The sequence below is a fragment of the Neovison vison genome, chromosome 13 (assembly GCF_020171115.1).
Source record: "Neovison vison isolate M4711 chromosome 13, ASM_NN_V1, whole genome shotgun sequence".
NCBI lineage: Eukaryota > Metazoa > Chordata > Mammalia > Carnivora > Mustelidae > Neogale > Neogale vison.
Genome location: NC_058103.1, coordinates 28,047,345 through 28,072,345, shown reverse-complemented (window position 1 = coordinate 28,072,345; position 25,001 = coordinate 28,047,345). Strand labels below are relative to the sequence as shown.

The window sequence follows — 25,001 nt, the reverse complement described above, 5'->3', positions numbered from 1 at the left end:
GGGGTGCTCTGAGGACCGTGGTGGTCGTGATGACGGCCGAGATGTATTTTCTTAACATTAGTGCCTTTTTTAACTCTGTGAAATCTCCGCTCCGTGGGATAAATCCCATTTCTGTCCCCGTCCTCTTACTGAAGCAGCTCGCTCAGCAGACACAGGCAGTGAATGACAGAGAAGGGACACAGACCTAGGGCCTTCCAACACCAGAGTCTGGCTCTCAGCCACTACACTCTGGACCACGTCTCTGCTCAGAACCTTTTAATGGTTTCTCCAGTCCCCATGGGGCAAAGCCCAAAGGACCTCATTCTTGCAGAGGATCACATACTTTCACAAAATTACTTTTTGTTCTTGTGCATGCTGCCATTGTTAATTCCAGGCCTTGTGTGTGCCATTCTTCTGCCTTGGAATGCTACCTTCGATGGCCCTTTCTACAGGAAGTCTTCCCAGGAACCCTTTACTATGGGTCAAGTGTCTCCATCCTTCTGTGCCTACAGACCCCCGGCCCCAGCACCTACCGTGGTGTGTTTCCCTTGCCTCTTTAAAGATTTTTTATTTATTTATTTGAGAGAGAGACAGTGAGAGAGAGCATGAGCGAGGAGAAGGTCAGAGAGCGAAGCAGACTCCCCATGGAGCTGGGAGCCTGATGTGGGACTCGATCCCGGGACTCCAGGATCACGCCCTGAGCCGAAGGCAGTCGTCCAACCAACTGAGCCACCCAGGCGTCCCTCCCTTGCCTCTTTAATTCTCCGTCTGTCCCGCTTAACTGTGGCAACCCTGTGTCCCCTTCACCGAATACCTAAGCAGGCACTTGGTATGCCAGTCCATTAATCGATACAGTCCGTATATGGGACTGTCATGGTTTGCTGGCGAGAATTACAACTGTGGTTATCAATTTTAAACTTTTAAGTTATTTTAACAAGTAGTCCTTTCTGTCAGATTGTCTTGCTGTTCTGAATCAGATCATTAGTAACTGTTGTCTTCAACAGTATTATCAAAGTTGAATTCAGCCTGTGGCAGTTGGGCCATTTTGAAGAGACTGTTACACGGAAAAATAACCAAAAAAACCCTTTGCCAAGGTCTCTAAAACAGACAAACTAAAAGCCTCTCTTTTCAACCTATCCGTAGCACATGTCTGTAAACCCCAGAGCGCTCCTGATTTTTGTGTGTCTGTCCTTGGGAATTATGGGTATTTTTCCTCCTGGGTTTTCTTTTAAAAGCTTTAATAATCTTAGTTCCTGTTTTTATGTCTATGATCCATTTCTAAGTAACTTTCATGTATAGCCTGAAGTAAGGACTAAGGTTCATTTTTTCCCAAATGGATCTCCAGTTGTTCTGTCTTCCCCCATTGTGTTGTCTTGATAACTCCGCCAAAAATCAACTTGCCCGTGTATGTGTAGATATATTTCTGAATTCTGTGTTCTTCCTTGATCGATAGATCTCTACTGACACTAATCCCACTCTGTCTCATAGCTCTATAGGACGTCTTGAAATCAGTAATATAAGTCAGTTAATATAAATTTTAGACCCTCTTCCTTAGAACTTATCAGCTAAGCAAAATAGGATACTTACTAAGAATATCACATTATACAGGTTTCATGCTTCTAAGATAATTGGTAAGTCTCCTGTCTCAGATGATCTCCTGTCTGAAATCAGGGTAAGGGACATGCGTAAGAGTTCCTGATCTAGTTCAGCCTACTGTCACAGTTAAATATGGTAGGAGAATGGGAAGATTCTGGACCACTGGACTAGACTGGGACTATTGACTTTGGGCACTCGTTTTTTTTTGTTTGTTTGTTTTTAAGATTTTATTTATTTATTTGACAGACAGAGATCACAAGCAGGCAGAGAGGCAGGCAGAGAGAGAGGGGAGGAGGCAGGCTCCCTGCGGAGCAGAGAGCCCGATGCGGGGCTCGATCCCAGGACCCTGGGATCATGACCCGAGCCAAAGGCAGAGGCTTTAACCCACTGAGCCACCCAGGCGCCCCGGGCACTAGTTTTAATTCTGTCTCCCATCTACCTTTTAGAAAACCCAATGGCAAGGGCTTTACACAGACCTATTTTTTTAAAAGTAGCAAAAATATTAGCAAGAGCCACAGAATTCTCGAGGAATCAGTCTATATACCCCATATTTAGGAGTAGACATTCATCCTGTATGAGGGACCTCTTGTTGAAGGTGTGGCATATTAATGTAAACATTCCCTTAGAAGCCTAAAATTTATAGGAGTAGAAAGTAGTGTTTGCGTTTTGTAAGGCATATTCTACTCAATATAGGCATTAGGAAGTTAATATCCAGAAGGGTTTTCATTTTTGAATGTATAATTTTCTAGATCCTTTTTGGTGTGGCCTCTGTTTGGGAAAGCCTGGTTTATCGACCTTGCCTGTGGATGACTGTGCCCGCGGCTGTATGAGCACAGCCAGAGCTCGGGGGACTCAGGACGCTGTTCAGAGAAGGAAGAAGAGATTTCGGTCACTTGCACAAAGTCACACAAGAGGAACTAAGATGAAAGCTAAGACTCCAAGCCCCACACCAGGGCTCTCACTTCCTGAGGCACGCCTGGCCCCGTGGACACAGGGAGGAGAATTGGTAGTACAGTGAGAGTATTAGCTTGAACCAAATGGAACTGCTGTTGGGGAGCTTGAAAAAGATGGACTGTCGGACTTCCTGTGGTTCCGCTGTTGCATGACTTCTCAGACAGGTGTGAGGCCGCTGTAGGATTGTATGGAAACAGACGGGATCCGATGGTCACTGGCAAAAAGGTTCACTTAGGGTTACCAGGGACGAGGGTATTTAGGAGAAGACGGGATGATGAGAGAACTCTCGGGAGATTTGCTCAGGAGAAGCTTCGAGAAAGGAGGAAGTGGGCCCTCCCAAGTGGGCTCTGCATGATTCTGAGGCAGGAGCCAGAGCTTCCCTTAACAACCCTCTGAAGAGGGGTCTTTCCTCAGCAGCAGAAATCATGGAGCATGAACTGTGTGGTGAGCATGCCAAGTAGCTTTTGTAAAATCAGCTTTGCCGTTATTTTGGCTCTTTTTTCCCTTGCTGGATTAAGGACAAATAGAAAGGTGTTCTCAGCTTCTGACCATGATCGGGGAAGCATGAGGAAATGGCTTTTGTTTGGTCATTGCTATCAGACTTCTGTCAGTGTTCTTGAGATCCTGTTAGGGTCTGACTGGAGATGAGAGCTTGTATTTAAATGCAAGAAAATAATGTTTGAGGCGCGTTTTTTTAATACTCACCCTTTTCTAAACCAGCGCATCAGTAATTTGATTGTAAGGTATTTTTCTGACACGGCTGACTGAATTTCTTTCTTGAGGTATGGTAGCTTTCTTTCCTTGTGTGCATGTGTGTGTGTGTGTGTGTGCGTGCGCGGGGACACACGCACATGTATTTCTCTCTGTCTCTGCTCACTCTCTATGCCAATAATAATCACTTTCTCTCTCTTTCAGTTTCCCTTTCCCTCTCTTTCTCTCTGGTGTGTCCAAAGTTTCTGACTCAAAACACAAATCACAGTTGAACTCACGTGTGGTGCCTTTCTCCTTTTTGTCTTTCCAGTTCCTCCAGGAGTGATACAAAATGGAACACGGGTTCTGAGCCGTGGGCTGTTTCCTGGAGTTCGGCCTTTGCCAATCACTCCCATTGGAATGACGGCAGCTGTGAGGTAAGGGAGACACTCGCTAGGCAAAGCCTGCCTAAAGGGTGGGTAGGGCATCGTCTTGTTTCCCCCCAGAGTCACTTGGGATGAAGCGGCTGGGCCTCTAAATAGTGAAGACGGGTAACCTGGTTTGGGTGTTCAGAAAAGTCAGAGTAACTCCCAGGGACCCCAGTCTAGGCGCCAGCTTCTCTTCCTGGGCTCAAATGGTCTTGGTCTCTTGGCAGATAAGGAGATGAAGACAAATTAAGCATGTTTGTTCTAAGAAGGTGGGGCAAGGTGGGGAAAAGGAAGTGGTGAGCAAGTTGTTCATTAGATTCTAGGCCAACCGGTCTACCTCTAGAATGCAACGCAAAACCTGTGTGAAAAGTGCTTTAGTAAGTGGGATATAAATAACAGGAGGCATCACTCCCCTTCTTCCAAGAATCAGGTCAGCTGCCAAGCCACATGGACTCTTCCTTGGGAAGTTGCTTTGCTCCGTCCTTCCTACTCCATTGCCAGCCCTGGGTTAGGGTCTCTCGCTAGCTTTGACCCCTCACAGGTGCCACTGTGGATGCCACCTTCTGTTTTCCTGCTGCTTCTCTGCCTACTGCTGCCCACCCATCAGCCACTGCCAGACTGATTTTCTAAAATGTGCCTCTGGCTGTCTGCAGAAGCACCTTCCATGACTCCCACACATCAGTCTGACATCACCCTGGTCCTTCCATCTCCTTGAGTCAGATTTGTTCCCCAAAGGTGTCCAGTGTTGGCCCATCTTACCCACACAGAGGCAACTGGATAAGGCAACTGAGTCTGCCTCAGACACCTCCTTCAAGGTCCATCACAAAAACGATTGCTTCACAAAGCTTTTCTGAACGTGGCCTCTGAGCCACCCTTGTTGGATTTCTCTTTACTTTGAAAGTCCCATACTTTGCTTGCGGTCCTTTGATGGGTGACCCTGTGTGGTAAAATTCCTCTGTGTGTCCTCCTCTCCTCTCAGTGGTTCGCTTGCCATAGACAGAGGCTGGTTTTCACTCACTGACCACTGACAGAGGCTGATGGCTGATGACTCCTCACATTTGCACAGTGTTGGGCCCAGACTCTCACTCGGAAGGCCCGTCGCCCTGAGCTGTGCCCCCCACAGCCTCCTCTCCTTGCTCACTCTCTGCACTTTTGGATCAAGTTTGCATCTGAATGCCATTTCCCTTTCGTAGTGTCTCATGTCCCATAGGAAACCAGCCCAGAAAGTCTGTTAGGGGGCCTGAGGGAGATGCAAGGTCGAGCTCCCTCATGTGAAGCAACCACGTGAAGTTTTCCGCTCTTGTGGCAAACGAGCCTGCTCTTGCCAGGATGGAGGTCCTCCGATCTTAAGGGCAGACACTGGTGTCTAGGACCTGATGAAGAGGGAATTTGGCTGGAATTGGTTTACTACATACCATTTCTACTAATCCAACATGGTGATACTTTCCAAAAATAGATGGGAAGGGTCTCTATCTCATACTTTCCCAGTATCTTCCATGGCTATCTGTAAATCAGTAATTCCTGAGTTCGGAAATGAAAAGCCTCTTCCATGAAGCCAAAGTACCAATGCCTTTGCCTCCCATTATGAAGAGAGACATATTCCATTTTCTGTTCTTGCTTAAAATCTTTTCAGCCTCACCTGCTGCTTTACGTTTTTGGCTGACAGGACTTTGAGACTGTAGACTGGTTTCTCATGGAACAGCAGCCCCGGTTCGCAGATTCCAGGCATAGATATCAGTTCGTCGTCCTGAGCATTCATTCTTTCAGCCCTTCCCAGGATGGAGCTGGAGGTGCTTCGGCCATTTCTTAGAGCAGAGCACGGGAGAGCCAGGCACACAGGGAGACGGGCGTAAGACCAGTTTGGCCTTCAGCAGGAGCCAGCCCCTAATTTTAATTATTACCCTCATAGCATATATATTAGCATAAACTACACTGATTCGTACTCCCTAGAGGATTATTTAAAATATTGATTTCCTTTTTTTTCCACCCCTGGTTATGTTTTGGGCGGGCGATAACAAAGCACCACCGTAGAACAGTGACATCTTGTCTCTCATTAGAGTCGCCGCTTCTCCAGTCCAGGAAGCACCTCACTTTGGCTCTGCCACAGTGAGAGACCATAGAACAGGTTTCTGGTGCATTCAGGAGACTAAAACCACACTAAGTGGTTTTGGGGAGACTTTCATGTAAAGAACCATTAGCCAGGTAGGAAGTTATTAACCAAGTAACTGGAAGGGTAAAAAGAGAACTCCAGGTGTCCTGGGGAGAGCAGTTGCTGGAAGCAGCCGTATCCCCTGGGGCTAAGAGAGGAAAGGGAAGAGGTTATGATGGTTGCCCAGTGGAGGTGGGTCTTGGACCTCAGCGGAGGAGCTGGTGGCGGGGATGTAGACCTCTGGCCGGTAGCCCTTACTGGGGTTGCTGGAGTCTCTGAGCTGGGAGGAGCGACCTGTGGAAGGACCAGAAGGATCTCAGGAGATCCCAGGATCTCCTGCTGGTGCAAGCCCTATAAGGGAATGTGAAGAAGCGTGTTCTGTAAGCGTCAGAGGGAGTGCAAGCTGGATTCAGCAGCTTCTACAGGAATGAGCTGCTGCCTCCAGTGAAGAGGAGACACATGGGAAGAGGCGTGTCCTTTCTTCCTCCGCCCCCTTCCCAGCCTTTCTGGGACACCTCCTGTGGTCTGAGCCTAACGTTGAGCCTGATGGTGCGGCAGCCCCAGCCCCAGCCCCAGCCTGCAAAGCACTGTGGAAGGGTAGGTTTGGGGCTGAGTGACAGTAGCCTCAGAACGGCACCATTTGCTTGACGTCTGTCCACTGGGAAAGCATGCCTAGCCCAAGAGTGACCTTCCTGAGCGTGCTAAGAAGTATTCAGTGAAATGCGCAACTGCTGGTTTACAAAACTAGACAGGTTACTGTCTGCATAAAGAAGAGAGAATCAGTCAAGAAAACCATGGTGCTTTTGCAGTGCATTATCCAAATACGAGTTCCGCACCTTCCAGCTCCGTTTTTAAGAGGAATTAGGGACAGGAGTGTTGCAAGCTCTGTAAGGTAAATTGCCCTTGCTCAGAATACTTGGCCTTCTTTGTGCCCCACATGCCTGGCAAATAATGGGCCCTGAGATGCTTTCAGAAAGAGTACATATAAACATAGCCACGGGGCTATTTGCAAAACCAATGTCTTTGTAAAACCCATTAATAAGTCTTTGGGCAGGCGCATTTGTTTTGCTCTTTCACATTCATTGTAATTTAAAATTTTTTTAAAATTTCACCATGTGTCTGAGGTTAAAAGGAAAACAGTCCACAGGAGAACAGAACAACAGCAGATGGCGGCCAGACCCCGTGGCGGTGACCAAGGGTTCTAGGGATGTTCATCATTTCCGCCACTGCCCCATCGTTGCAGGGGTGGGGGGAGTGTGGAGGGAGGGCTGGAGCGTCATTAGCACCCACTAAAGACCGATTTCCTACTCTGCTTCGTGTGACAGGTTTTCTGTGTGAGTCTAAGCGACTTCTCCTTAAGTGAAAATATTTGTCTTTCAGGGATTTTTTTTTCCACCACTGAGTGGCAAAGGCCATGTTTGTTTGTCTTAACTCTGAAACTGTTATTGACATAGATGAAGTGTTACTTTTATTAGCTGATCATTACACAGCTTGTATTTGCTGGGTTCCTTTGCATATAATTATGATGTGAAATCTCCTTGTAAGAGTATCTGTCAATAGTGTAATTGACTTTACAGTGTTGACTTTTTACTCAATAACCTCAGAGATTGGCCCATCCTTAGTCATTGGAAACCTGCTTATTTTTACATTTGCCTGGGCATGGAGTCCTCAAAACATTATCCTCAAAATGACTCTCACACATCTTAAAGTTTTATGCCTGTGTCTTAGGTTTTCCCAGAGACATTTCTTGCAGAGAATACACTGGATGGAACAAACGATTAGAGCCATAGGAGAACTGGTTTTGGCCCTCTTGGGAAACAGGAACCCAAATTTCTTACATTTATAGCATTATGGGCTGCCTCCCAGGTAGGGGCCATAGAAACTCTCTGGGATCTGGGCCCCCTTGCTTTCAACTCGGAGGGCTCTCTTTGACTCCAAGTGATCATTCAGGTGGTAGAGAGGAATTAAATGTCCTTAAAAAGTTTTGCCAAAGAGGACTGGGAGGAAATTGCTGGGGGTGGAGGTCCTTTATAAGGCACCGGAGCCAGATGTTACACACAAGAACTCAGGAACCAAGTTTCCCCAGTCCTTAACCCTGTGGTTGTGTGTGTTTGTGTCCCTGGGCTTCTCACGAGAAAAGCGGCCTTACAGAATATTAGGGTAATGCAGAGTTCCATGCCTGGCGCATGGTATGCGTTAAGTAGGTGTTTGATAAAACAAATAACGTGGAAAAAAAGACAACCTAGGTTAAAGGACTTCAATAGACATCTCTCCCAAGAAGAAAATACAAATGGCCAAAGCACATAAAAAGATGCTCAGCATCACGGGGCGCCTGGGTGGCTCAGTGGGTTAAGCCGCTGCCTTTGGCTCAGTCATGATCTCGGGGTCCTGGGATCGAGTCCCGCATCGGGCTCTCTGCTCGGCGGGGAGCCTGCTTCCTCCTCTCTCTCTGCCTGCCTCTCTGCCTACTTGTAATCTCTCTCTGTCAAATAAATAAATCTTAAAAAAAAAAAAAAAAGATGCTCAGCATCACTAATCATTAGGGAAGTGCAAATGAAAACTATGACATACCACCTCACACCTATTAGGATGACCTGCGGCGACAGCAGAAACTAACAAGTGTTGACAAGGATGTGGAAGACTTGAACCCCTTGTACGCTGTTGGTAGGGATGTAACATGGTGGAGCTGTTGTAGAAAACAGTATGGCGGTTCCTTAAAAAATAAAAAATCAAATTACCATATGATCCAGCAAGTCCGCTTCTGGGTTTGTACCCAAAAGAACCAAAAGTAGAATCTTGAAGGGATATTTGTTCATCCATGTTCATAGCAGCGCTATTCACAATACCTAAAATGTTTAAGCAACCCAAGGGCCCATCAACAGATGAATGAATAAGCAGTGTGTCGTGTATACACACAATGGAGTCTCATTCAGCCTTGAAAAGGAAAGACATTCTGATACCCTGCTATGGTATGAGTAAGCCTTGAGGACATTAAGTGAAATAATCCAGTCACAAAAAGACAAATGCTATGTTCCTCTTATTTGCGGTATTTAGGGTAGTCACAGTCCTACAGACAGGAAGTAGAAGGGTGGTTGCCAATGGCTGAGGGAAGGTAGGAGTGGAGAGTTAGTGTTCATTGGGGACAGGGTTGCAGTTCTATAAAATGGAGAGTTCTAGAGTTGGCTGGGGGTGGTGGTTGCACAGTATTCTGAATACATTCTGAATACATTCGATACCATTGAAAATGGTTAAGACGGTCAGTTTTTCGTGTGTTTTACCACAGTAAAACCAGTTGGGGAAAAAAATAAAGTTAATAATGTGGGGAGCCTTGGATTCATCCAGCCTGCCCTCCACACACCTTCCCGGGTCCCCTTTCCCAGCACCTGAAGCTTAGCCGAAAACCCCAGGAAAAGGCTTAGATTGAGCGTCTTACGCCCCCTTCAGGACAGTGTACATCTGTGCCCAACCCATTGTCTTGAGTGGGGGCCGTCTTCTGAACCACAGCAGTTTATAAAATAACAAGAAAGTTCCATCCAGTCACCTTCTAAAGCTTCTCAATATTATTTGGACCTCAGATGGAAACTACAGTTCCCATGGAACAGGAAGCGAGTCAGGAATGAATGGTCTTACTCTAATACAAAGCATCAGTGCCTGAGGTGCTGTCAGAATGGAACATCAGGAAAACTCCTCTCAGACTAAGATCTGCTCCTGGTCACCTAACTGTCTTTCTCCTTGAGAAGGTGTTTGTCACAGGAGTTCAGTAAGCTGACAACGTTCAGTTTTAAGATAGGGTATAGTCTAACAACAGAACTTGAAGGAAGATTTGCCCCTGGTCTGTCTGTCTTTCTTTCTTTCTTTCTTTCTTTCTTTCTTTCTTTTTTTTTAAGGAGACAAAGCTGTGCCCTTCTTTATTTTTTAAGTAATCCCTACACCAACATGGGGCTCAGATTTACAACCCCAGGATCAAGAGGAGCATCTTCTGCTGACTGAGCCAGCTGGGTGCCCCTGGGCTTTCTTTTTTATTAATTGAAGTATAGTTGACACACAATTTTCCATTAGTTTCAGGTGTACAACATAGTGATTGGACAAGTCTGTACATTGTCCTGTGCTCACAAGAGGCAAAGTTAACCATCTGTCACCGTTCAACGCTGTCACAATATCATTGACTATTCCTGGTGCTGTACCTGCTACTGGTCTTTTTGTATTGTATTTTGGTTTATTTTAAAAACTGGGGGCCTGGGTGGCTCAGTGGGTTAAAGCCTCTGCCTTCGGCTCAGGTCATGATCCCAGGGTCCTGGGATCGAGCCCCACATCGGGCTCTCTGCTCCGCAGGGAGCCTGCTTCCTCCTCTCTCTCTGCCTGCCTCTCTGCCTGCTTGTGATCTCTGTCAAATAAATAAATAAAAATCTTAAAAAAAAAAAAAAAAAACCGAGCACCTGTTGCTTCTGTCTTCTGAAATCATGGTCTTTGAAGGCAGTTCTGAAACTCAGAACTGAAACTCAGGAACTCAGGTTATGCTTTATGGTAGGAAGGAGAGGAGGAAATACTTCAGGAAGAGTATGGCTTATTTTTAATTTCTTTCTGAATTCATTATGAAACTGTAGGAATTTGTTCACTTCACCAGAGTTTTCAGATTTATTGGCATAAAGCTATCATCTTTTAAAATACCTTTGTAATTATGTTCCTTTTTCAGTCCTTATTTCATTTTAACATCACCTTTTTTGCTTAATCTTGCCCTAGTTTTTTGGTTTTCCTCTCAAAGTCAATTTTCAGATTGGTTTTTGGTTTTTGGTTGTTGTTGGGGTTTTTTTTTTTTTTTTTTTTGGTTTTTTGGGTTTGGTTTGTTTTTTGTTTTACTTTGTTTTGTTTTGTTTTTTTCATTTATAATTTGCTTTCTCTTTATAGGTTTACTCTTTTTCTCTTTGCCTGGATTGGTTACTTTCATTTTAAACTTTTCTTCTTTTTCTATAAAAATGTAAGGTTTTAATATCCTTGAAACTACTGACTAGTGCTGTCCCATAAGTTTTGATACCTGTTATTTTCATCATTCACAATGCAAAGTATTTTCTAATTTCTATTTTGATTTCTTTGACCCAGAGGTATTTTTAGGAGCGTGTCTTTAAATTTCCAAACTGAGGAGAAGGTGATTGTTTCTTATTTTTGTTTTTAGTTACCTCTTCAGCACTGATTTCTTAACTACCAGGCATTTGTGGTCAGGGAGTTGATCTGTAAGATACTGCTGCTTCGCAATTTGGGAAACTTGCCGTATGGTCTAGTATGTGTCGGATTTTATGAATATTCTATGTGTGCTTGAAAATAATACACCTTCGTCACTAACATATGTTTTGTCTATGTCCATTAGATCAAGTCTGCATACTAACTCTGTGTGTGTGAGAGAGAGGAGGGGGCGCGCACTTGATTAATTGGATACTGAGAATGATGTATTAAAATCTCCCATTACAATGTGGATTTGACCGTTTCTCCTTGTAGCTCTTTCAGTTTGGTCTGTATATATTCTGAAGCTATCTTAGTGGTGGTATCCATGTTTAGAACTGTTTTATCTTCCTGGTGAATTGAGCCTTTATGAATGTTTAATGACTCTCTTTATCTGTAGTAATGATTTTTTGCCTTAAAAATCTGTCTTCTCTGGTTTTAATATAGCTACACCGGCATGGCATGAGACAACATTTTCCATACTTTTACTTTTAACCTTTTTTTTGTCTTTGTGTTTTAGGTTTTTTCCTTGGAAATAAATGGCTTTTAAAATTTTTTCTGTGTTAATGATCTTTACCGTTTAGTGAAGATTTTTAGCCTCTTTTTAAATAACATATTTGGATTTATTTCTACCATTTTATTTTGCATTTGTTTGCTCCGCTATTTCCAGATTCTTTTTCCTTTCTTGCATTATTTTAAATTGATCAAGAGTCTCCCATCCCTCATTTTCTTCCTTCTAATGGTTTAGAAGTTAATACATTTTGTTTCTCTTCTTTTAGTGTTGATCCCAGAACTTGTAGCATGAATATTTTAAAATGTTTAAAGTTAATCAATACTTTTAACCTCTTGATCGATACAAGGCCCTTAGAATGCTTTAACTGCTATTCTCTCTGCCTCCCAAATGATGTGTTACATTTGTCCAGTACTTTGGTTCTATTTCAGGTTTTTTTTCCTTAAAGTCATTCAGTTATTATCATCATTGTGCTGTTCAGTCAATACTTGATTACAGGAGCACTGGGTGTGGTACATAGAAAATGAATTTTGGAACACTGAAAAAAATTAAATTTAAAAAATACTTGATTACATTTTCTTTGCTTATCCTTTCTTCTCGCATCTCAGACCTTTCTTTTTGGATCATTTTCCTTTTTTCCTGAAATATATTCTTAAGAAGTTCGTTATAGTGCGTATCTGCTTTTAGCTAAAGCCCTAACGACTTTTTGCCTGAAAACATACTTATTTTGCCTTCATTCTTAGAAGATAATGTTACTGCGCATATAGTTCTAGTTTGACCGATCTTTCCTCCCTCTCTAACTTCAAGAGTGGTTTTTCCACTTTCATCTATTTTGCTTGTTTTATCTTAACTGATACTCCTCTTTATTTTTTTAAAAGGATTTATTTATTTTTATTATTTTAGAGAGCGTGCGTGTGGGGGGGGCCAAGGGAGAGAGAAAATCCTGAGCAGACTCCCCGCTGAGCACAAAGCCCACCTCCAGGGCCCAGCCCCATGTCAGCGCTCTGTCCCAGGACCCTGCTGTCACAGCCTGAGTCGAAATCAAAAGTCAGATGCTTAACCAACTGAGCCTCCCAGGCTCCCTGCTGATACTCTTTAGATGAAATGTTTTCTTTCTGCTATTTTATCTCTTGTCTTGTCTCTCTTTTCTTTTATTTATTTATTTTTAAGATTTTATTTTTATTTATTTGAGAGCGAGACCATGAGAGAGAGCATGAGCAAGGAGAAGGTCAGAGGGAGAAGCAGACTCCCCATGGAGCTGGGAGCCCGATGCGGGACTTGATTCCAGGACTCCGGGATCATGACCTGAGCCACCCAGGCATCCCTCTCTTTTCTTTTAAATGTCTTCAGTTGGAGGAGCACCTGGGTGGCTCAGTCGTTGGGCGTCTGCCTTCGGCTCAGGTCATGATCCCGGTGTCCTGGGATCAAGCCCTGCAACGGGCTCGCTTCTCGGCGGAGAGCCTGCTTCTTTCTCTCCCACTCCTTCTCTTGCTGTGTCTCTCTGTCAAATAAATAAACAATCTTTCTTAAAAAGTGTCTACAGGGGGCACCTGGGTGGCTCAGTGGGTTAAGCCGCTGCCTTCAGCTCAGGTCATGATCTCAGGGTCCTGGGATCGAGTCCCGCATCGGGCTCTCTGCTCAGCAGGGAGCCTGCTTCCCTCTCTCTCTCTCTTCCTGCCTCTCCATCTACTTGTGATTTCTCTCTGTCAAATAAATACATAAAATCTTAAAAAAAAAAAAAAGTCTACAGTTCAACTATTATGTGTCCATATGCACATTACTTCTTATTTATCTTCTGTGGTATTTGTCAGTTAAGTCTGAAGATTGGTACCTAGCATCAAAGGAGAAAATTCTCTGCCCGTTTTCTCTTCAGGCACTGGGTCCTCACCCACATTCTCTTTCATTCTGGAACTCCAGTTGGATTTACATTGGCTCTTACTGTGTTCCATGTTGCCGGGTCTTCTTCTGTATTCCTCCTTATCTCTGCTGTGTGGTATATAGTCTCTTCAGATTCATCTTCCAATTCACTGCTTTGCTTTGCTTTTTTTTTCCTTTTTCTTTTTTCTTTCTTTCTTTCTTTCTTTACTGATTTTTCTCCTTTGGTTTCATGGAGGTTAATTTCGGGGATTGTAGTTTTTTCATCTCAGGCAACTCTGATGCTTTCCAAACTCTGTCTAGGTTTCATGATCTAATCTTCCTTTCTGATGCTTTTCAGTTCCCTCTTATTTCTGTGCACATGCTTGACATCATGTATCTACTTCACTGTCCGCCAGCTTGACAGTTGAGATACAACAGTTGGTTTTTCTGTTGCCTCTGCCTTATGGTGGCCTATTTCTTTTGTGGTTCTGTTTGTTTGTTTGTTTATAAACCCATGTTCCTTAAGGTCTTATCTGTGGGACCTTTTTATGCCTGAGATTAAAGAATGTTCTTCCAGAAAGTGTTGGTAATTTCTTCTAGTAGGCACCATTGGGCACTTTAAATTAAATTCAGTTTGAGGTCTTTGGGTCCCCATAGTGGAATTCTGGCCTCGACCCCACGAGACTCAAGGCTTGTGGTTAAAAAATATCAGGGGAGGCCTTTCTTACTTTGCATCCCATCTGGAGTGGATGTTAAGACTGGCTTTTATCCCCATTGTCTGCCTGTGGTGGGCAAGTGACTTTTCCCTGGGACCTCACTGAGAGTATCCTCTTTCAGATGCCTTAGCTTTTTCATTTATATGACATTTTCACATTTATTCATTCCTAGTGGCCTGTTTGCTGGTATGTTTGGTGATTTTTAGGTGATGAGCTTTCTACTTGAATATTTGATTAACCTTAGTATGGGGGAATCCTGATGGCTGAAATTCAGATTGTGCACTTCAAGAGAGGATTTGCTTTCAAAACTTATGTTGGGTGCCCAGGGACCACCTCCATCCCCTTTTAGGAGCCGTAGGAGCTGCCAGAATCAGTCTTCTGCCACTCGATTCCCATCACCGTAAGTTTCGGCTCTTGTTCTACTCATGTTCTAGAGTAGGCTCATCTGCTCTGGGGAAACCCTGGCTTTCTTGGTTGTCTGCTGCTCCCATTTCAGCTTTTGTCCCTTTATTTTTAAGTTTTGTGTGTATGTGACATTCTCTTGGTACACATGTGTTTGCATGGGTTCCCAAGTCCCCTTATTTTCCAGCGACACCAGCAGTGAATTAAAACTGTTGCTGTATTTTGCCCAAGATCTTTTGTGTGATAGTCGGAAGAGTGCCTTCCAGATGTTTTTTCTGCCTCCTGGCTAGAAGTGAAAGCTCCCAGCCATCTCTTGTCTTCCGTGTCTTTCTACCTGTGTTTGGTTTTAGACAGAAGCACTGAACTAGCTCCAGCGCTGGCCCTGATTCATGATCCCATTAATTGCATGCCAAAGTCCAGAGCTCTCAGGTCAGTCCCTTACTTAAGAGGACAACTTCACCCTAAATGATGTTCTCTAGGTTTAAAACTATTGGTTCCAGAGAAGACCCTTGGGCCCAGGTGCAAGGTAGAGGTGATAACGTATGGTTAGACAAATAATGAACCAACAGAGAAGACTGCAGAATGGCCATGTCTCATTAGAAACCATACTTTGACTTCTTGGTTGCAAGCATTGCTCATTTTCAGCCTGAACTAATGTGATTTCTCACCTTTTATGTTTGCTGTTGCCCATCAGTTTGATGAGAAAATGCATACCAGGTTTTTGAAATTAACATGAATGCTTTGAGTGGTGTACATGTAAGCCCAGCTACATATGAAAAATGGCAGGCATTTCTCATGTATCGCATGTGCATTTCAGTGAAGGATTTTTGAAGAGGTGCTTAGATACTTACCTTCCAATGTGTTCAGGATGACCAGTTCCTGCTTCTAAGTACGTGGCGTCCCGTAGTGACGACCCCTGGCAGCCAGAGGTGTTTGATACCAAGTCAGTGGAGCTGGCTTGTGCCGCCACCAACAACATCACATCAAGTTATTCATAATTGAAGGAGCTTGTCACTCCCCTGCCGAGCGTGTGTGTAATTTATGGATTATGTACCCAGGCTGCAATCTCAGGGGAAGTTCATTTTATCCACTGAGAGAGATACATTTATATTTTAATTCCTGCTCCCTGAACTTAACATCTGCCTACCTGTTTTATCCAGAAGTACGGTCAGTGGGTGTGTTGGTCTCCTTACCCGAGAGAGACAGAAAGATACTTCAAATTCCTGCTTGAGCTGTCTTTGAGAACTAGCTGGGGCACCCTGCACCAGTCACAGGAGTTCCTGAGTTTCTGTTTGTTTCATCTGCAAAGTGGTTGGTTGAGTTAGGCCAGTGTCCCAGCATGTGGATTTTGGAATCACTGTTGGCGTGATTCCAGGTGGGACTAGAGACCTTGCCCTACGTGTTCATGGGCTATCCAAGTGACTTTCTCGTCTGTTCTCCATTTGACTATAGTGTGTCTTAGTACTTCTCTCGGGCTTGTTTATCTCCTTTAAGAAAGAAGTTCTAGAAGTTTCTTTCATTGCTGTCATTCTAGCATATATCTCCCACCCCCTACTCCAAACTTTTTACTCAAAAAAAATGTCTTAACCAGTGGGAAAGAAGAAAGAAAAGCACAATGAACACCATATGCCTTTCACCTAGATTCCCTAAGAATTAACTTTTGGCAGTGCTTGCCTTACTCCATACTCTCGCTTCCACGATTCTCTTTCCCTCTCTCTTTCTGTGTTCCAAAGTATCCTGTTCTGCTCAACTGTTGTAGTGAAGTGAATTATAAGCCCCATGTTGTTAATAAATGAGGATTCAGAACTAAATTGATTTTCTGAAAGCCAGCCGTAGCTCGATTTACTCATCCAAGTGTCGTGGGTTTCACTCTGAGACTCTTTTATGCTAGTTCAGTAGACCAATTCTTCTGGATTTTACAGCAGTTACCTGAAACAACAAAGATCAAGAGACCCATTCTCTGAGACTTGCAATTTCATTTGTTTAATAACTATTAATAGCTACCAGTGCAATTAGTTACATTTATTGAGTTTCATATTTGGAACCACCTCAAAGTCATCTTTTCCTAGCCACTTCTGTGCACCCGAGACGGAGCCAAGGAACAGGAAGTCTGCAGAAAACAGATATTGCAAGGGCCATTCCCCAAAGCTCAGGGGCTGTTTACCCTCCAAACCTGTGAGGAATTCCTCTCTTGGGTCCTCTTTTCCTCTTCCTTTATGCCATGTCCCCATAAGCCGCCCGACCCAGAGTAGAGAAAAAAACAAGAGTGCTCAGATAAGCCCGTCACAGCACAGGAAGCTGCGGTGAGCCGTCCGATGACAGCAGAGGAAACCAAGGCAGAATTTTCAAGCAGCACTGAAGAGCCATCCTCTGTGCTCGGAACTTTCCATTTCATCATCGCTCTGCCCTGTAAGGGAGTTGAGCCCACTAATAAGCAAGGCTGTGCTGCGAACAGAAGCCTGTCTGTCTGGAGAACCAGGCTCTTTCTAGAAGGGCCGGGCAGAGGTGCTGCGGAACCTGGGATTGCGGAGTGCAGGACACAGTCCGGGACCTCTCTGGAGACTGCTAGGACTCCATTGTGCAAATAAATTGTCATTGTGCAGCCTTGTCATTGCTGGGGTTGAGCTTGATCTCTAGGCATGTAGCACAGGTTGACTTTGGATAATGGCCCTCCTGCCTTTTGCTGGTGCATATTACGGTGGGATTTCTCACCACCCGCTTTCATTTTGCTGACCGCCCACCGCAGGCCCTGGGACACCAGGAGGGTGACTCGTTGCCTTCACTCCGTGCTGTACCATGTACATCAAGGACTCTCCTCCCCCTTTCACTTTCTCCCTGGGCTGTAACCAGGGTCTCATTGAGCCTCAGGGCCCACAGGGATGGCAGGAAAGAGAGGGTAACAGCTCGTGACCAAATCTTCTTGTTGGGCCCAACCCCTTAGGCTTTCCACAGGTGCCTTATGTTCAGGGACTGTCCAGTAAGGCATGTTGGGGGAGACCCACAGTATCTTCCCAAACTTCATGCTCTCTGCCACACAATCTCATCTGCTCCTACACTTGCTCAGTATATCTTCTGTGTCCACTCTGTGCCTGGCTCTGGGGGACATACCATGACTGGGCCCTGTCTTCTGGAGCTAACACTCTAATGGGAAGCACCCAGCTCGCAAAGATGGTGGGACATGCCCTCTGCGGAGGGAACCTAGTAGGAGTGCGTATGGCTGGGAGTTTGTAGGAAGGAAGGAAAATTGTGCTCCTGTACCCCAGGTCTCCTAGAAGGACATCATTGGGTGAATAGGCTTATAGGCCACAGGGCCAGCGTGGTGCAGTAGAACCCCTCTCCTTTCTGCCCCAGACCTTCAGCCCTCGTGTCTGAGGTCAGATGACATGTCTTCCACGGGCCTTGCCCTTGCCCTCCAGCTGGAAGTAACCCTTTTTACTCTTGTGTATTCATCTCTCATCACCACCTCTTCTGAGCACCCACTGTGTCCTGTCAGTGGCCAGGCCCTGGTCCCCATGGACGGGTGTTCCCTCCCATCCTCAGCCCCACAATGAAGTGGGTGCAGTTCCCTGTCCCTTTGCCAGGACGGAAGCACGGGGGGGTTAGTTCATCACTCAGATGTAGAGACACGGGACGGCAATCCGTGGGGTGGGGTCCTGATGAGAGTGTGTGGAGGGGACCTGGTCATAGCGAAATCAGAAAAACAGCCTTGGTCGGTCGGATTGCACCAAGAGCCCATCTTGAGACTCAGACCTTGGTCTCAATCCCATCCCTGCTACATACTAGCTGTGTGGCTTTCCAGGAGTCAGTGGAGTGGGGATGCTCACACCCATGTCGCAGAGCTGGACACAGCTGTCCTTGTGGACGGCACGTGGCGTCTGGTAGGTGGTCAGAGTAGCAGGTGGTAACTTAGCACTCTCGCACCTGTGAGTAACCGCGACTTGCTTCTCTGTTGCACTGGAAGCATCTTCGTGACAGCATGTCTCATCCCACCGCGGATGGCTCCTCGGGACCCCCCCGAGGCCGTGCAGTTGTATGAGGTCTTCTGTGAATGTTTGCAGGATGAACAAGGGAGGGAGGCAGCCCTTTCGGCTGAGCCCTGGGTTTGGTGTCCTGACAATAGGCTCCTGATGTCACAGCTCTGGGAGATAACGGACTTGTTCCCCTGAGGAACCCAGCCAGCATCCCCTGGCGATGCCTGCTGCACAGCATTGGCGGGCATGCGAAACCAAGCACGGCTTGATCTTTCTGGGTTCACGTAAGGTGGTGGCCTCCCATGGCTGTCGCTACACAAGAGTGAGGTTTGCTCATCTCTGCGGCCAAGGAGGGATGAGCAGGGAGGCCACGGGTCCGGATTTGGGACGCCGTCTGCAGAGTAGGGCCGCCTGCAGGTCCCAGGCGGGCAGAGCACCAGGCTGCAGGTCGGGGGGCCACAGGCGTGAACGCGGGGGGCTAACCTGTGTGCTCTCTGTGTCGTCCTCCCCACGCCCCACCCCCGCCGCCCCGTCCACAGGAACGGCCTCGGAGGCTGCCGGCTGCGGACTGAGAGCGAGCCGTCGTGCGGCTCCCCGGTGGTCAGCGGCGACCCCAAGGAGGATCACAACTACAGCAGTGCCAAGTCGTCCAACGCCCGGAGCACCTCGCCGGCCAGCGACTCAGTCTCCTCCTCCTCGGCCGACGACCACTACGAGTTCGCCACCAAGGGGAGCCAGGAGGGCAGCGAGGGCAGCGAGGGCAGCTTCCAGAGCCACAGCGAGACGGAGGAGGACGACCGCAAACACAGCCCCAAGGAAGCCAAGGACGCCCTGGGGGACAGCGGCTACGCGGCCCAGCACAAGAAGCGCCAGCACTTCGCCAAGGCCCGGAAGGTGCCCAGCGACACGCTGCCCCTCAAAAAGAGACGCACGGAGAAGCCCCCCGAGAGCGACGACGAGGAGATGAAAGAGGCGGCGGGCTCACTCCTGCACTTGGCAGGGATTCGGTCCTGTTTGAATAACATCACCAATCGGACGGCAAAGGGGCAGAAGGAGCAAAAGGAAACCACAAAAAATTAAAAACAAGTCACTGATTTGTTTTGAACTTTCGGCCATTTGGTTTTAGCATGTCAGGAGATTTCTAATGATTTGTGGCAATATCAGCAACTTATTATTGTTTTTTTCCTTTTTTGTTCTTTTCTTTTTGTTTTCTTTTTCTTTCTCTTTTTTTTTTTTTTTTTTTTTTTGGTTTGGTATTCTTTCTTTCCTTCTTTCTTTTTTTTTAATTTGCCCCTCCTTTGTTTTGAACCCTTAAGAATTTTATTTTTAAAGGAGATTGAAGCCATAGAACTCATATTGACACTCAGCTGTTTTACAAAAGCTTCTCATTATCTGAAGACAAAACCGAAAAAGCCAAAATTACCATTGCTTCCTCCAGCTTTGTCAGAAACACGTGGCTGACTCCACAGGGACGCCAGCGATTGTGCCACAGGGACACACATTCGGCACCTAGAAGGCACGTGTGCAGAGTCATCGTCGATCAGGCCCAACCCTTAGGTTTAAAAGGTCAGCATGGCCACCCAGTTGGGGTTGCTCGGTGAATGCGTATAAATGGACTGGGGACAAGGAAGGACCTGGTCCCCTGGGAGCAGACCCAGGCCTGTAGCGGGGGGCACCCAGCTGTGCTAGGAGAACCCTTGGCCTTGCTGTGGGTTTCATTGCCATCAAGTGTGCAGGGGTGGGTGGGCAGGGTCGGGGGAGGTCTCCAGTCCTTTGTGCTTCTTTGCTGTGAAGCCTAGTAGCATCTGAGGAGGTAGGCACACTGGACCACTCCTTTTATACCAGTTGTCAATGACTAAGGAGAGGAAACTGGGTCAGTTTTTAGTGATGTTACTCATCATTGAATTTTGTTCGGTATTAAATTATGAAAATGTTCCACAAGCCATAAGCCTGAAGGTTGGTCCTGCGCGCGTGCACGCGCGGACACACACACACACACACACACACACGAGAAAGAACTGATGCAGAGAACAAGCTATGTCTTCTTAACTGCCCAAGTGAAAATCAAGTCTAGGAAAGTACAATAGCTGTTAAGGAAGAAAATAATGGTACAGATCTTTTCCTGTCTGTCAAAACTATTTGATCCAAGTGAAAAAAAAAAGCTACAGAACCTGCCATTAGTATTGTGGTGTATTTTTAAAAGATTAAAGGCACATTGATGGACAAACAGAAGTAAAAACATGGCAAAAAAAAAAAAAAAGAAAAAACTCCTATACTGCCCTCAAAATGGAGTTTGCAATTAATGTCAGTCAGGATTCATCTTTGCAAAAATCAGTGATTTCCACATTCAGCCAGTGTAGCCAGCAGAAATTTCTGATCCACAATGCATGGATTCCTTTGAAAAAAGAAAAAAAAGAAAAAAGAAAAAAAAATGAAAAAAAATCACAAAACACAAACTTTTTTTTATTCAAAAATAACAAAGTTCTTGTAAGGTAAATAATGTATTTAGCATGAAGCATGAATTATTTTCATATAAATATAGAAAATAGAGAAAAGGCTATGCCTCTAATTTTTAAGCCCTTAGGCTTAGAGTTTCTTTTGGTTTTTCTCTTTTTTTTTTTTCTTTCTTTCTTTAATTTTTTTTTCTGGTTTTTTTTTGTTTTTTTTGGTTTTTTTTTTCCCAATTATTTTGTTTTGGTTTTTTGAAGCAGGTGTTTAAGGTTTAACCTTCTTCAGGGACAAATTCTGACTGTTGGGGAATCTTACTCTGCAATATAAAATATCTTCATGTTCTGGTAGGGCCTGGATGGTGGAGCTCTGTACTGCCTTGTCTGCACTTCAGCCCCTGACCCCCTGATTCTCTGTTGAAAAGTGTGTCCTTTCTCTTTGTCTGTACATGTTTACCATGACGCAATAATTTGAGGGCAAACTTAGTAGTGAGCGTGTATGATAGAATTAAGAGAATTATGGGACGCTGACTTGAGAAAACCATTACGGTGATTTGGTTCTAGCAAAAAGGCAGTGAATAATTATGCAAATTAGCCAGAAGAAGGGGAAACACGCTAATGGGCCTTATTGGATGAGGGTGTGAGTTAGGGTACGCGTGAAGGAGGAAGTGACACGGGGGTCGGAAGGACCAGCCCCAGACGGTTTTCCTGTATCACTGTCTCACAGTGGGAAGGAGGGACCGGCCACCTCTGTCACCTGAGCACATGAACCAACTTGGAATTAAGCCCACCTAGATTGTGAGAGCTGAATTTAGACAACGGGATGATGTCACGCAGACCAGGAACGCCTATTATCTTTGCCTAAAAGAAATTATCTTGGGAGATCCAGAGAGAGAGACCTCCCAAAGAATATGATCTTCCACCCACATGGAGGGGAATTGTAAAACACAGGAAAACCCACTGCGGGGGCTCAGGGCGTGGTGGTGAGGGAGAGCAAGGGCTCTGGGGAGACAGAGTCATGGCCCGTCAGGAGCCCAGAGGCCAGCCGAGCCAGCACAGAGGGAACGAACTGGTGCGGACCCCGTGCTTTGCTTCCTCTGGGTCGCTGGTAAGAGAACCTGAAAAAAAAAAAAGGTCTACGCCCAAATGACAGGTCAAGTTCAGGACCTAAACCTGAATGCTTCCAGCCTATTTGTTCCAGGTGCAGATGGGGAAAGGATGTATTACCGAAGTGCTCTGTTCCCTCCATCTCCCCAAATAGCTGACACCCCAAAATCTGTGTCTGGGGTGTCTGAGCGACACTGATACATGTTGTCGCCTGATGAAGCCCGGGAGACACCCCGTTCGGCCCCCACCCATACCCCTCCCTTCCCTGGGGTCAAGTTCAAACTTCCCTCCCGAAAGGCAGAGGTGGACATCCAGGACTGTTTCTGGCGGGGACTTCTTCCAATCAAAACCCCCACAGTGGGCTGTCTCCCCTCATTTCATTTTTCTAAAGGAGCCAAGGCCTCTTTTAGAAAATAATAAAATGCAATGTGTGTGATTTACTTTTCTGATCTCTTTGAGAAATAGATAAATATCTTATAAAAGTGTGTTCTTAACTCCAGAACCACTCTTTTTGCATAAATACCTCATCGGGCAGCTTTCTAAGTGTTATTTTCCTGGGTCTCCCTCAGCACCTGTATAGGAGCCGCAGGGTGACTTCTAGGGGAAACTTTAGTGAGGGTACTTTTTTCTATTTTTCTTCTGTTTTTGGAGGCATACACATTATGCATAACCAAAACAATGGCTCAATTGTGTTTAACTTTGTATTTTGATTGTTGAGAAAAAAAAAAAAAGTATTGATGTGTATGTGGCCGTTTGTAGTGAATTCATTGCAGAATGAGGTTGTCCATGTCCTTGCCAAGCCAAGGGGCAGGAGGCACCCTCTCTCACTCCCTCCTCCAAGAGCAGTAGAGGATTTAAGCACAAGCCTATTTGTGAAAGAATATTTTGCTCAAATGTAATCCACTTTAGTCTTGGAATTCCTTCCCAAACGTCAGGTGTTCTTTTAGCTTCCAAACTACCATGTGTATTCATGAGTCTGACAGCCCGCCTGAGCACCCTCCAAGGGGTGTGGTGTTTTTGCTTTCATTTCTCCTGCTGGGAGAAGTGGTGTTTTCATGTGTCATTCCAGTATCTCACATACTCACATGGGGCAGGGGGGAGGGGGAGATGGGGAACTATAGCAATATTTAAAGATGCTTTGGAAAACAACCATGAACACATCAGCACCGTGACATCTACAATTACTTCCTGTTGGCCCTCGGACACATTTAAGAGAAAGAGACTGCACCTCTTTTTTCTTAAATGATCTACACATAGACAGTTATTTTTATGCTACTCTAATTGTCTTTATCTTTAGTACTACGCGGAAAGGGTCTGCATCATAGATTTTTCCCAGCCTTATTATATACCATAAGCTCCTACTTTCCTTCCCTCTCTAATCAATATACTTCTAAGAGTTCTTTGGTAAATAAAGCTGTCTCTCTGAAACTCCAATGAACCAAACCCACATTTAGGGGGTGGTTTGAGATGGCCAAGACAACTGCGGCCGGTTTCAGTCTTGGTACTGAGCCTTTAAGAAGGGATGTGTCGGAGGCTTTTCCCAAGAGCTGATTTTTCTTGGAGAGGCATTTCAGCATGTCTGGTCCTTGCTGGGTGCGGCCATAGCTACCACAGGGCATTCTAGAAGCTGCCCTTGCACTGAAGGGCGTTCCTACCCCGGGGACAACTTCAGGCTGCGGGCTCTGTAGAGTGCAAACCGTCCAGATGGCTTTCGTGCCCAGCTCAGTCCTGGGACACACTGGGCCTGCCCAGCCCCAAGTACTACCAACTCACGTTTCAGTGACCCCCGCACTATGCAGGGGGGCTCTTAGCCTCTCGTTCAAAGGGCTTTTGGAGAAGGAATCAGAGTTCTGTACAAGTGACCTACATGGGAGGGTTTTCCATATGGGATTGGGTTAAATTCAATGTGACTTCTCTTTTCCCTTTAAACTTGATTCAGGTTGGGACTCGGTTTCTTTCTGGTGGATCACAGCTGCCCAGATGTTGCAATTTACTTTTATGTTTCTGTGGAGAAGTATTTTTCTTTCATCTTCAGGATTTTTGCCACCAAAAGAACACATTTGAACTCTGTGTCCCCTCTTGATTGTGACTTACCAGTGTTGACAGTTAAATCCTTAGTGTCGTAGGTCCCAGCCCTCCAATACTATATCAAACACTGTTATGCACATATGCAGCACTGTGATCTAATTTAAATAATACTTTTTTATTATTTATACTACTATATATAATATACATCAACACTTTTGCTATATAACCTAAGTGATGACCCTCTTTTAGTTACCTGCCAAACTCGGGACTTTGGTTTATATCGCAGTTAACACAGTTACAAAGTTGTAATGGTGTCTTTTCTTTGTAACAGAATGTGTAAATCAAAGTATATACATTGTGTGGTGTTCCTGTTTCTGGAGTTTCATGAGGATTTACACATGGCATTCAGTGTTCTGTATAGACCTGCCTACCTTCGTGAATTCATCCGTTAACCCCTCTACCTTTGAGAGAGCACCAGAGGTGGTTAACTCCTTGTTTTCTCTCTCTTCTACTGGTTATTCTTGAATTAAGCACAGACTCGTCAGCTCGGTTGCTTTTATCATGAATAATGCGTGTGTGACCTTGACATTCTTCCACAGTTCAGCAAACAAGTGCTAGCTTCACTGACCAAAAATTAAGGAAGGAAAATACGATTTTCAAAATGATCCATCTTTTAACAGCCGAAACCGATGTGTCTATGGTGCTGCGTTTTGCTGTCTGTCCTACTTTTGAAATCAGACCTAGGTGAAAGATCACTTCTGACTTGACTGTGATACGCTCACAAGTACCCTTCCTGTTCGTTTCGTTAGCGTTGAAATCAAGACTATTTATTTGGAATACGTTCAACAGTGTTTTTCCACTGTTATTTCATTTGCAAAAGTTGAGAACAGCCTTCCCTACCTTTTGCAAATAACTGATATTCCATATTGGATTCGCACCGACTTCGATATGG

The 25,001-nt window shown here is 45.3% G+C and overlaps 1 protein-coding gene across 7 annotated transcripts in view; it reads left to right on the top strand.

Annotated features, from left to right (window-relative positions):
* FOXN3 (forkhead box N3) overlaps positions 1-19,699 on the top strand; it is a 393,039-nt gene extending 373,340 nt beyond the window's left edge. For all 7 annotated transcript variants that reach the window (XM_044232282.1, XM_044232281.1, XM_044232283.1 and 4 more), the window contains 2 exons: positions 3,551-3,656; positions 19,007-19,699. In XM_044232282.1, the coding sequence (XP_044088217.1) occupies positions 3,551-3,656; positions 19,007-19,547 (647 nt within the window). In that variant the 3' untranslated portion in view covers positions 19,548-19,699. The remainder of the gene's footprint in view (positions 1-3,550; positions 3,657-19,006) is intronic.
* Positions 19,700-25,001: the final 5,302 nt, after the last annotated feature.